The 11,944-nt window shown below is 52.1% G+C and overlaps 1 protein-coding gene across 3 annotated transcripts in view; it reads left to right on the top strand.

Moving 5' to 3' along the window:
- LOC139383376 (NUMB endocytic adaptor protein) overlaps positions 1-11,944 on the top strand; it is an 87,912-nt gene that overhangs the window by 49,102 nt on the left and 26,866 nt on the right. For 2 of the 3 annotated variants that reach the window (XM_071127897.1, XM_071127898.1), the window contains one exon: positions 10,185-10,217. The exons of the other annotated variant lie outside the window; for it this stretch is intronic. In XM_071127897.1, coding sequence (XP_070983998.1) covers positions 10,185-10,217 — 33 coding nt within the window. The remainder of the gene's footprint in view (positions 1-10,184; positions 10,218-11,944) is intronic. 3 annotated transcript variants of the gene reach the window in all.

Here is an 11,944-nt window from a genome sequence, read left to right as displayed (position 1 = left end):
GAGGAAAACAATTTCATACATTTTAGAATAAGGCTGTAATGTAACAAAATGTGAAAAAGTCAAGGGGTCAGAATACTTTACGAAGGCACTGTGTTGGCCTGTGGGCTCTCCAGAACAGGGAGCCCTCCTCTCCTCTCCAGAACAGGGAGCCCTCCTCTCTCCAGAACAGGGAGCCCTGCTCTCCTCTCCAGAACAGGGAGCCCTGCTCTCCTCTCTAGAACAGGGAGCCCTCCTCTCCTCTCCAGAACAGGGAGCCCTCCTCTCCTCTCCAGAACAGGGAGCCCTCCTCTCCAGAACAGGGAGCCCTCCTCTCCTCTCCAGAACAGGGAGCCCTCCTCTCCTCTCCAGAACAGGGAGCCCTCCTCTCCTCTCCAGAACAGGGAGCCCTGCTCTCCTCTCCAGAACAGGGAGCCCTGCTCTCCTCTCCAGAACAGGGAGCCCTGCTCTCCTCTCCAGAACAGGGAGCCCTGCTCTCCTCTCCAGAACAGGGAGCCCTGCTCTCCTCTCCAGAACAGGGAGCCCTCCTCTCCTCTCCAGAACAGGGAGCCCTCCTCTCCTCTCCAGAACAGGGAGCCCTCCTCTCCTCTCCAGAACAGGGAGCCCTCCTCTCCTCTCCAGAACAGGGAGCCCTGCTCTCCTCTCCAGAACAGGGAGCCCTCCTCTCCTCTCCAGAACAGGGAGCCCTCCTCTCCTCTCCAGAACAGGGAGCCCTCCTCTCCAGAACAGGGAGCCCTCCTCTCCTCTCCAGAACAGGGAGCCCTGCTCTCCTCTCCAGAACAGGGAGCCCTGCTCTCCTCTCCAGAACAGGGAGCCCTGCTCTCCTCTCCAGAACAGGGAGCCCTGCTCTCCTCTCCAGAACAGGGAGCCCTCCTCTCCTCTCCAGAACAGGGAGCCCTCCTCTCCTCTCCAGAACAGGGAGCCCTCCTCTCCTCTCCAGAACAGGGAGCCCTCCTCTCCTCTCCAGAACAGGGAGCCCTCCTCTCCTCTCCAGAACAGGGAGCCCTGCTCTCCTCTCCAGAACAGGGAGCCCTCCTCTCCTCTCCAGAACAGGGAGCCCTCCTCTCCTCTCCAGAACAGGGAGCCCTCCTCTCCTCTCCAGAACAGGGAGCCCTCCTCTCCTCTCCAGAACAGGGAGCCCTCCTCTCCTCTCCAGAACAGGGAGCCCTGCTCTCCTCTCCAGAACAGGGAGCCCTCCTCTCCTCTCCAGAACAGGGAGCCCTCCTCTCCTCTCCAGAACAGGGAGCCCTCCTCTCCTCTCCAGAACAGGGAGCCCTCCTCTCCTCTCCAGAACAGGGAGCCCTCCTCTCCTCTCCAGAACAGGGAGCCCTCCTCTCCTCTCCAGAACAGGGAGCCCTCCTCTCCTCTCCAGAACAGGGAGCCCTCCTCTCCTCTCCAGAACAGGGAGCCCTCCTCTCCAGAACAGGGAGCCCTCCTCTCCAGAACAGGGAGCCCTCCTCTCCAGAACAGGGAGCCCTCCTCTCCAGAACAGGGAGCCCTCCTCTCCAGAACAGGGAGCCCTCCTCTCCTCTCCAGAACAGGGAGCCCTCCTCTCCTCTCCAGAACAGGGAGCCCTCCTCTCCTCTCCAGAACAGGGAGCCCTGCTCTCCTCTCCAGAACAGGGAGCCCTGCTCTCCTCTCCAGAACAGGGAGCCCTGCTCTCCTCTCCAGAACAGGGAGCCCTGCTCTCCTCTCCAGAACAGGGAGCCCTGCTCTCCTCTCCAGAACAGGGAGCCCTCCTCTCCTCTCCAGAACAGGGAGCCCTCCTCTCCTCTCCAGAACAGGGAGCCCTCCTCTCCTCTCCAGAACAGGGAGCCCTCCTCTCCTCTCCAGAACAGGGAGCCCTGCTCTCCTCTCCAGAACAGGGAGCCCTCCTCTCCTCTCCAGAACAGGGAGCCCTCCTCTCCTCTCCAGAACAGGGAGCCCTCCTCTCCAGAACAGGGAGCCCTCCTCTCCTCTCCAGAACAGGGAGCCCTGCTCTCCTCTCCAGAACAGGGAGCCCTGCTCTCCTCTCCAGAACAGGGAGCCCTGCTCTCCTCTCCAGAACAGGGAGCCCTGCTCTCCTCTCCAGAACAGGGAGCCCTCCTCTCCTCTCCAGAACAGGGAGCCCTCCTCTCCTCTCCAGAACAGGGAGCCCTCCTCTCCTCTCCAGAACAGGGAGCCCTCCTCTCCTCTCCAGAACAGGGAGCCCTCCTCTCCTCTCCAGAACAGGGAGCCCTCCTCTCCTCTCCAGAACAGGGAGCCCTCCTCTCCTCTCCAGAACAGGGAGCCCTCCTCTCCTCTCCAGAACAGGGAGCCCTGCTCTCCTCTCCAGAACAGGGAGCCCTCCTCTCCTCTCCAGAACAGGGAGCCCTCCTCTCCTCTCCAGAACAGGGAGCCCTCCTCTCCTCTCCAGAACAGGGAGCCCTCCTCTCCTCTCCAGAACAGGGAGCCCTCCTCTCCTCTCCAGAACAGGGAGCCCTGCTCTCCTCTCCAGAACAGGGAGCCCTCCTCTCCTCTCCAGAACAGGGAGCCCTCCTCTCCTCTCCAGAACAGGGAGCCCTCCTCTCCTCTCCAGAACAGGGAGCCCTCCTCTCCTCTCCAGAACAGGGAGCCCTCCTCTCCTCTCCAGAACAGGGAGCCCTCCTCTCCTCTCCAGAACAGGGAGCCCTCCTCTCCTCTCCAGAACAGGGAGCCCTCCTCTCCTCTCCAGAACAGGGAGCCCTCCTCTCCTCTCCAGAACAGGGAGCCCTCCTCTCCAGAACAGGGAGCCCTCCTCTCCAGAACAGGGAGCCCTCCTCTCCAGAACAGGGAGCCCTCCTCTCCAGAACAGGGAGCCCTCCTCTCCAGAACAGGGAGCCCTGCTCTCCTCTCTAGAACAGGGAGCCCTCCTCTCCTCTCCAGAACAGGGAGCCCTCCTCTCCAGAACAGGGAGCCCTCCTCTCCTCTCCAGAACAGGGAGCCCTCCTCTCCTCTCTAGAACAGGGAGCCCTCCTCTCCTCTCCAGAACAGGGAGCCCTCCTCTGACCCTAGTGTGTTTCTAGCCAGTCTTCCCCTGTATCGCTCAGGGTCTGACCCTGAATGTACACAGGAGCCATTTTTCATTTGAAACACTGCTACTCCACCCAGTGTACTGTAGTCTGGTTCTCCAGGTCTGAGGTACTGCTACTCCACCCAGTGTACTGTAGTCTGGTTCTACAGGTCTGAGGTACTGCTACTCCACCCAGTGTACTGTAGTCTGGTTCTACAGGTCTGAGGTACTGCTACTCCACCCAGTGTACTGTAGTCTGGTTCTACAGGTCTGAGGTACTGCTACTCCACCCAGTGTACTGTAGTCTGGTTCTCCAGGTCTGAGGTACTGCTACTCCACCCAGTGTACTGTAGTCTCATTCTACAGGTCTGAGGTACTGCTACTCCACCCAGTGTACTGTAGTCTGGTTCTACAGGTCTGAGGTACTGCTCTTCCACCCAGTGTACTGTAGTCTGGTTCTACAGGTCTGAGGTACTGCTACTCCACCCAGTGTACTGTAGTCTGGTTCTCCAGGTCTGAGGTACTGCTACTCCACCCAGTGTACTGTAGTCTCATTCTACAGGTCTGAGGTACTGCTACTCCACCCAGTGTACTGTAGTCTGGTTCTACAGGTCTGAGGTACTGCTCTTCCACCCAGTGTACTGTAGTCTGGTTCTACAGGTCTGAGGTACTGCTACTCCACCCAGTGTACTGGAGTCTGGTTCTCCAGGTCTGAGGTACTGCTACTCCACCAAGTGTACTGTAGTCTGGTTCTCCAGGTCTGAGGTACTGCTACTCCACCCAGTGTACTGTAGTCTGGTTCTCCAGGTCTGAGGTACTGCTACTCCACCCAGTGTACTGTAGTCTGGTTCTCCAGGTCTGAGGTACTGCTACTCCACCCAGTGTACTGTAGTCTCATTCTACAGGTCTGAGGTACTGCTACTCCACCCAGTGTACTGTAGTCTGGTTCTACAGGTCTGAGGTACTGCTCTTCCACCCAGTGTACTGTAGTCTGGTTCTACAGGTCTGAGGTACTGCTACTCCACCCAGTGTACTGGAGTCTGGTTCTCCAGGTCTGAGGTACTGCTACTCCACCCAGTGTACTGTAGTCTGGTTCTCCAGTCTGAGGTACTGCTACTCCACCCAGTGTACTGTAGTCTGGTTCTCCAGGTCTGAGGTACTGCTACTCCACCCAGTGTACTGTAGTCTGGTTCTCCAGGTCTGAGGTACCGCTACTCCACCCAGTGTACTGTAGTCTCATTCTACAGGTCTGAGGTACTGCCACTCCACCCAGTGTACTGTAGTCTGGTTCTACAGGTCTGAGGTACTGCTACTCCACCCAGTGTACTGTAGTCTCATTCTACAGGTCTGAGGTACTGCTACTCCACCCAGTGTACTGTAGTCTCATTCTACAGGTCTGAGGTACTGCTACTCCACCCAGTGTACTGTAGTCTGGTTCTCCAGGTCTGAGGTACTGCTACTCCACCCAGTGTACTGTAGTCTGGTTCTACAGGTCTGAGGTACTGCTCCTCCACCCAGTGTACTGTAGTCTGGTTCTACAGGTCTGAGGTACTGCTACTCCACCCAGTGTACTGTAGTCTGGTTCTCCAGGTCTGAGGTACTGCTACTCCACCCAGTGTACTGTAGTCTGGTTCTACAGGTCTGAGGTACTGCTACTCCACCCAGTGTACTGTAGTCTGGTTCTACAGGTCTGAGGTACTGCAACTCCACCCAGTGTACTGTAGTCTGGTTCTACGGGTCTGAGGTACTGCTACTCCACCCAGTGTACTTTCGTCTGGTTCTACAGGTCTGAGGTACTGCTACTCCACCCAGTGTACTGTAGTCTGGTTCTCCGGGTCTGAGGTACTGCTACTCCACCCAGTGTACTGTAGTCTGGTTCTCCAGGTCTGAGGTACTGCTACTCCACCCACCTGTCTAGGAGAGCAGCCCTGCCTCATTTGGGAGGGTGACTCTGTCTAGGAGAGCAGCCCTGCCTCATTTGGGAGGGTGACTCTGTCTAGGAGAGCAGCCCTGCCTCATTTGGGAGGGTGACTCTGTCTAGGAGAGCAGCCCTGCCTCATTTGGGAGGGTGACTCTGTCTAGGAGAGCTGCCCTGCCTCATTTGGGAGGGTGACTCTGTCTAGGAGCCCTGCCTCATTTGGGAGGGTGACTCTGTCTAGGAGCCCTGCCTCATTTGGGAGGCAGACTGCGAACCTTTGTTCTGAGAAATGAAGGCTATTCCATGTGAGAAATTGCCAAGAAACGGAAGATCTCTTACAACGCTGTGTAGTACTCCCTTCGCAGAACAGCGCAAACTGTCTCTAACCAGAATAGAACGAGGAGTGGGAGGCTCCGGTGCACAACTGAGCAAGAGGTACTTTATTGTCTAGTTTGAGAAACAGACGCCTCACAAGTCCTCAACTGGCAGCTTCATTAAATAGTACCTGCAAAACACCAGTCTCAACGTCAACAGTGAAGAGGCGACTCTGGGATGCTGGAGCTCTCGACCCGCTCCACTACAGCCCTGTCGATGTGAATGGTGGCGTGCCCTGTCCTCCGTTTCCTGTAGTCCACGATCATCTCCTTTTAACCTGCTGACGTTGATGAGGAGGTTCTCCTGGCACCACACTGCCAGGTCTCTGACCTCCTCCCTATAGACTGTCTCATCGTTGTCGGTGATCAGGCTTATCTCCAACAACATGTAATGATGGCGTTGGAGTCGTGCACGGCCAATCAGTCGTTGGTGAACAGGGAGTACAGGAGGGGACTAAGCACGCACCCCTGAGGAGCCCCCATGTTAAGGGTCAGCATGGCGGATGTGGTGTTGCCTACCTTCACCACCTGGGGGCCGCCCGTCAGGAAGTCTAGGATCCAGTTGCGATGGACAGAGAACACCACCGTGGTTTTTAAGAAGGCTCAGCAAAGGCTATTCTTCTTAAGGTAGCTCCGATCCGTCGACAGTCTGCTAAGAAATGCTCCGTGTTTTTTTTTAATAGTGTTGTGGCTTAGTGTCCTGTTTTACATTGCAATCTGCTGGGGGGGGGGGGGGGGGGGGTGTAACATCACGATGAAGGCTGCAAACAGGCTAAGCAAAATTATCAAGAACGCTGGATCTACCATCGGCACCAAGCAGGACGAACTAGAGCCCGTGCTGGATAAATTGGTACTCAAAGAGATTAGAATTATGGTGGCAGACACTAGCCAGCCCCTCCACAGTACCTGGAGCATCACAGTGATATAACCACCACTAGTCACAGTGATATAACCGCCACTAGCCAGCCCCTCCACAGTACCTGCCTGGAGCATCGCGGTGGGATGACAGATTTATTTTACGCAGGGCCAAAACGGAACATTTGCGCCGATCCTTCTTACCATGAGGCTTTTTAACACAAACACTTAGACACATCATCAATGGATATACAAAAAAACTGTGTGTCCATGTTGTGTTTTTTTATGGTCTATTTACTGGTATTGATTGTTGCAGTCACATTTCCCCTCCAGGGGATTAAAACAATACTATCTAATCTATCTTTATATGATCCATGACCAGCCTTTCAAAGCACTTCATGGCTACGGAGGTGAGTGCTACGGGGCCATAGTCACTTAGACAGGTTACCTTGGTGTTCTTGGGCACGGGGACTATGGTGGTCTGTTTGTTGGTATTACAGACTCGGACAGGGAGAGGTTGAAACATGACAGTGAAGACGCTTGCCAGCTGTCAGCACATGCTCTGAGTACGCGTGGGTCCTGGTAATCTGTCTTGTGAATATTAACCTGTTAAAGGTCTTACCCACATCGGCTACGGAGAGCGTGATCACACAGTCGTCCGGGAACAGCTGGTGCTCTCATGCGTGGTTCAGTGTTGCTTGCCTCGAAGCGAGTATAGAAGGCATTTAGCTCGTCTGGTAGGCTCGCGTCACTGTTCAGCTCGCGACTGGGTTCCCCTTTGTAATCCATGATAGTTTTCAAGCCCTGCCACATCTGACGAGCATCAGGTTGCAGTGGGATTTCTTATAAGTGTCAGACTTATTGTCCCGCTCAGTGTAGATGTTGCCTGTAATCCATGGCTTCTGGTTGGGATATGTACGGTCACTGTGGGGATGACTCGAGGCACTTATTAATGAAGCCAGTGACTGTGGTAAACTCCTCAACGCCAATATGAATCACCTTCCAATATGATTCACCTTACAATTTTAATCACCTTACTCCCCTCAAACTGGATCCCTCTTCATCCATCTATCGCTTCACTCACTCACTCATTCCTAATCAAGCTTCACTCCTCCAACCCCTCCTTCCCCCCCATAAATAAAGGCATACACACCTGTCTTCCACCCACACACACACACACCTATACCCTCACCTGGACATTCTAAATGTAGCCATCGGTCATCGGTAACATTGTGCGTCCTTGTCCCCCCCCCCCCCTCCCCCCACCCACCTTCTCCTGTACCAATCCCACAACAGGACAGGAAATTCTTCAAGGGCTTCTTTACTAAAGTAAGTTGTGCTTTTGTGTGTGAAGGCCAAGTGCCTGTCTCTTTCCTTGCCCTTAATATAACCCCCTCACTCTCTGATTATGGCTGACTGTACTACTGGGCCAGGCCACCAGGAACTGTCTGGGACCTCACCAACAAACTACCTGGAGACGTGTGAGTGTGTGTGTGCCTCACCAGCTCTTCTTCCATCAGAGAAGGATCAAGACGAGACCTGTGTGAATAACTTAGCCTGTCCTGTGTGTACCGTCTCTGTCTCGGTGTGTTATTTAACTTAAGGAACTGGTTGGCCACTGTTTCAGTTGATTTGTTGTAGTCAACTTTCTTCCTCATTCCAGTCTGGGTACTCACACCTACTCATGACTTCCTCTCTTCCTCATTCCAGTCTGGGTACTCACAACACAACACCTACTCATGACTTCCTCTCTCTTCCTCATTCCAGTCTGGGTACTCACACCTACTCATGACTTCCTCTCTCTTCCTCATTCCAGTCTGGGTACTCACACCTACTCATGACTTCCTCTCTTCCTCATTCCAGTCTGGGTACTCACAACACCTAATCATGACTTCCTCTCTCTTCCTCATTCCAGTCTGGGTACTCACACCTACTCATGAGTTCCTCTCTCTTCCTCATTTCAGTCTGGGTACTCACAACATCTACTCATGACGTCCTTTCTCTTCCTCATTCGTCTGGGTACTCACAACACCTAATCATGACTTCCTCATTCCAGTCTGGGTACTCACAACACCTAATCATGACTTCCTCTCTCTTCCTCATTCCAGTCTGGGTACTCAAACCTACTCATGACTTCCTCTCTCTTCCTCATTCCAGTCTGGGTACTCAAACCTACTCATGACTTCCTCTCTCTTCCTCATTCCAGTCTGGGTACTCACAAAACCTACTCATGACTTCCTCTCTCTTCCTCATTCCAGTCTGGGTACTCACAAAACCTACTAATGACTTCCTCTCTCTTCCTCATTCCAGTCTGGGTACTCACAAAACCTACTCATGACTTCCTCTCTCTTCCTCATTCCAGTCTGGGTATTCACAAAACCTACTCATGACTTCCTCTCTCTTCCTCATTCCAGTCTGGGTACTCACAACACAACACCTACTCATGAGTTCCTCTCTCTTCCTCATTCCAGTCTGGGTACTCACAAAACCTACTCATGACTTCCTCTCTCTTCCTCATTCCAGTCTGGGTACTCACAAAACCTACTCATGACTTCCTCTCTCTTCCTTATTCCAGTCTGGGTACTCACAAAACCTACTCATGACTTCCTCTCTCTCCCTCATTCCAGTCTGGGTACTCACAACACAACACCTACTCATGAGTTCCTCTCTCGTCCTCATTCCAGTCTGGGTACTCACAAAACCTACTCATGACTTCCTCTCTCTTCCTCATTCCAGTCTGGGTACTCACAACACAACACCTACTCATGAGTTCCTCTCTCGTCCTCATTCCAGTCTGGGTACTCACAACACCTACTCATTACTCTCTCCTAACCTTCCTTTACAATGTTTGACTTTCAGTTGTTTTTCCTCTGTTTCCAGGTTGGGATTTGTGTTTGTGTGCGTGACATATGTGTGTCTCTCTCTTGACTGCTCTCTTGACTGACTCAGCTAGTGGTTGTATTAATTTGAAATCTATCGCATCCCACAACTGTCCCAGACTAATGTTTGGAATTTATTTATGTTTGGATTTACTGGTATTGATTGTTGCAGTCACATTTCCCCTCCAGGGGATTAAAACAATACTATCTAATCTATCTTTATATGATCCATGACCAGCCTTTCAAAGCACTTCATGGCTACGGAGGTGAGTGCTACGGGGCCATAGTCACTTAGACAGGTTACCTTGGTGTTCTTGGGCACGGGGACTATGGTGGTCTGTTTGTTGGTATTACAGACTCGGACAGGGAGAGGTTGAAACATGACAGTGAAGACGCTTGCCAGCTGTCAGCACATGCTCTGAGTACGCGTGGGTCCTGGTAATCTGTCTTGTGAATATTAACCTGTTAAAGGTCTTACCCACATCGGCTACGGAGAGCGTGATCACACAGTCGTCCGGGAACAGCTGGTGCTCTCATGCGTGGTTCAGTGTTGCTTGCCTCGAAGCGAGTATAGAAGGCATTTAGCTCGTCTGGTAGGCTCGCGTCACTGTTCAGCTCGCGACTGGGTTCCCCTTTGTAATCCATGATAGTTTTCAAGCCCTGCCACATCTGACGAGCATCAGGTTGCAGTGGGATTTCTTATAAGTGTCAGACTTATTGTCCCGCTCAGTGTAGATGTTGCCTGTAATCCATGGCTTCTGGTTGGGATATGTACGGTCACTGTGGGGATGACTCGAGGCACTTATTAATGAAGCCAGTGACTGTGGTAAACTCCTCAACGCCAATATGAATCACCTTCCAATATGATTCACCTTACAATTTTAATCACCTTACTCCCCTCAAACTGGATCCCTCTTCATCCATCTATCGCTTCACTCACTCACTCATTCCTAATCAAGCTTCACTCCTCCAACCCCTCCTTCCCCCCCATAAATAAAGGCATACACACCTGTCTTCCACCCACACACACACACACCTATACCCTCACCTGGACATTCTAAATGTAGCCATCGGTCATCGGTAACATTGTGCGTCCTTGTCCCCCCCCCCCCTCCCCCCACCCACCTTCTCCTGTACCAATCCCACAACAGGACAGGAAATTCTTCAAGGGCTTCTTTACTAAAGTAAGTTGTGCTTTTGTGTGTGAAGGCCAAGTGCCTGTCTCTTTCCTTGCCCTTAATATAACCCCCTCACTCTCTGATTATGGCTGACTGTACTACTGGGCCAGGCCACCAGGAACTGTCTGGGACCTCACCAACAAACTACCTGGAGACGTGTGAGTGTGTGTGTGCCTCACCAGCTCTTCTTCCATCAGAGAAGGATCAAGACGAGACCTGTGTGAATAACTTAGCCTGTCCTGTGTGTACCGTCTCTGTCTCGGTGTGTTATTTAACTTAAGGAACTGGTTGGCCACTGTTTCAGTTGATTTGTTGTAGTCAACTTTCTTCCTCATTCCAGTCTGGGTACTCACACCTACTCATGACTTCCTCTCTTCCTCATTCCAGTCTGGGTACTCACAACACAACACCTACTCATGACTTCCTCTCTCTTCCTCATTCCAGTCTGGGTACTCACACCTACTCATGACTTCCTCTCTCTTCCTCATTCCAGTCTGGGTACTCACACCTACTCATGACTTCCTCTCTTCCTCATTCCAGTCTGGGTACTCACAACACCTAATCATGACTTCCTCTCTCTTCCTCATTCCAGTCTGGGTACTCACACCTACTCATGAGTTCCTCTCTCTTCCTCATTTCAGTCTGGGTACTCACAACATCTACTCATGACGTCCTTTCTCTTCCTCATTCGTCTGGGTACTCACAACACCTAATCATGACTTCCTCATTCCAGTCTGGGTACTCACAACACCTAATCATGACTTCCTCTCTCTTCCTCATTCCAGTCTGGGTACTCAAACCTACTCATGACTTCCTCTCTCTTCCTCATTCCAGTCTGGGTACTCAAACCTACTCATGACTTCCTCTCTCTTCCTCATTCCAGTCTGGGTACTCACAAAACCTACTCATGACTTCCTCTCTCTTCCTCATTCCAGTCTGGGTACTCACAAAACCTACTAATGACTTCCTCTCTCTTCCTCATTCCAGTCTGGGTACTCACAAAACCTACTCATGACTTCCTCTCTCTTCCTCATTCCAGTCTGGGTATTCACAAAACCTACTCATGACTTCCTCTCTCTTCCTCATTCCAGTCTGGGTACTCACAACACAACACCTACTCATGAGTTCCTCTCTCTTCCTCATTCCAGTCTGGGTACTCACAAAACCTACTCATGACTTCCTCTCTCTTCCTCATTCCAGTCTGGGTACTCACAAAACCTACTCATGACTTCCTCTCTCTTCCTTATTCCAGTCTGGGTACTCACAAAACCTACTCATGACTTCCTCTCTCTCCCTCATTCCAGTCTGGGTACTCACAACACAACACCTACTCATGAGTTCCTCTCTCGTCCTCATTCCAGTCTGGGTACTCACAAAACCTACTCATGACTTCCTCTCTCTTCCTCATTCCAGTCTGGGTACTCACAACACAACACCTACTCATGAGTTCCTCTCGTCCTCATTCCAGTCTGGGTACTCACAACACCTACTCATTACTCTCTCCTAACCTTCCTTTACAATGTTTGACTTTCAGTTGTTTTTCCTCTGTTTCCAGGTTGGGATTTGTGTTTGTGTGCGTGACATATGTGTGTCTCTCTCATCTCTGTAACTCTCCCTGTCTCTTTCTCATCTGTTTGTCTCTTTCTCATCTCTGTTTGTCTCTTTCTCATCTGTCTCCTTCTCATCTGTCTCTTTCTCATCTCTTTCTCATATATTTCTCATCTCTGTTTCTG

Source organism: Oncorhynchus clarkii, chromosome 25 (assembly GCF_045791955.1).
Source record: "Oncorhynchus clarkii lewisi isolate Uvic-CL-2024 chromosome 25, UVic_Ocla_1.0, whole genome shotgun sequence".
In the NCBI taxonomy this organism is placed as follows: Eukaryota; Metazoa; Chordata; class Actinopteri; order Salmoniformes; family Salmonidae; genus Oncorhynchus; species Oncorhynchus clarkii.
This window is presented reverse-complemented; position numbering and strand designations above follow the sequence as displayed.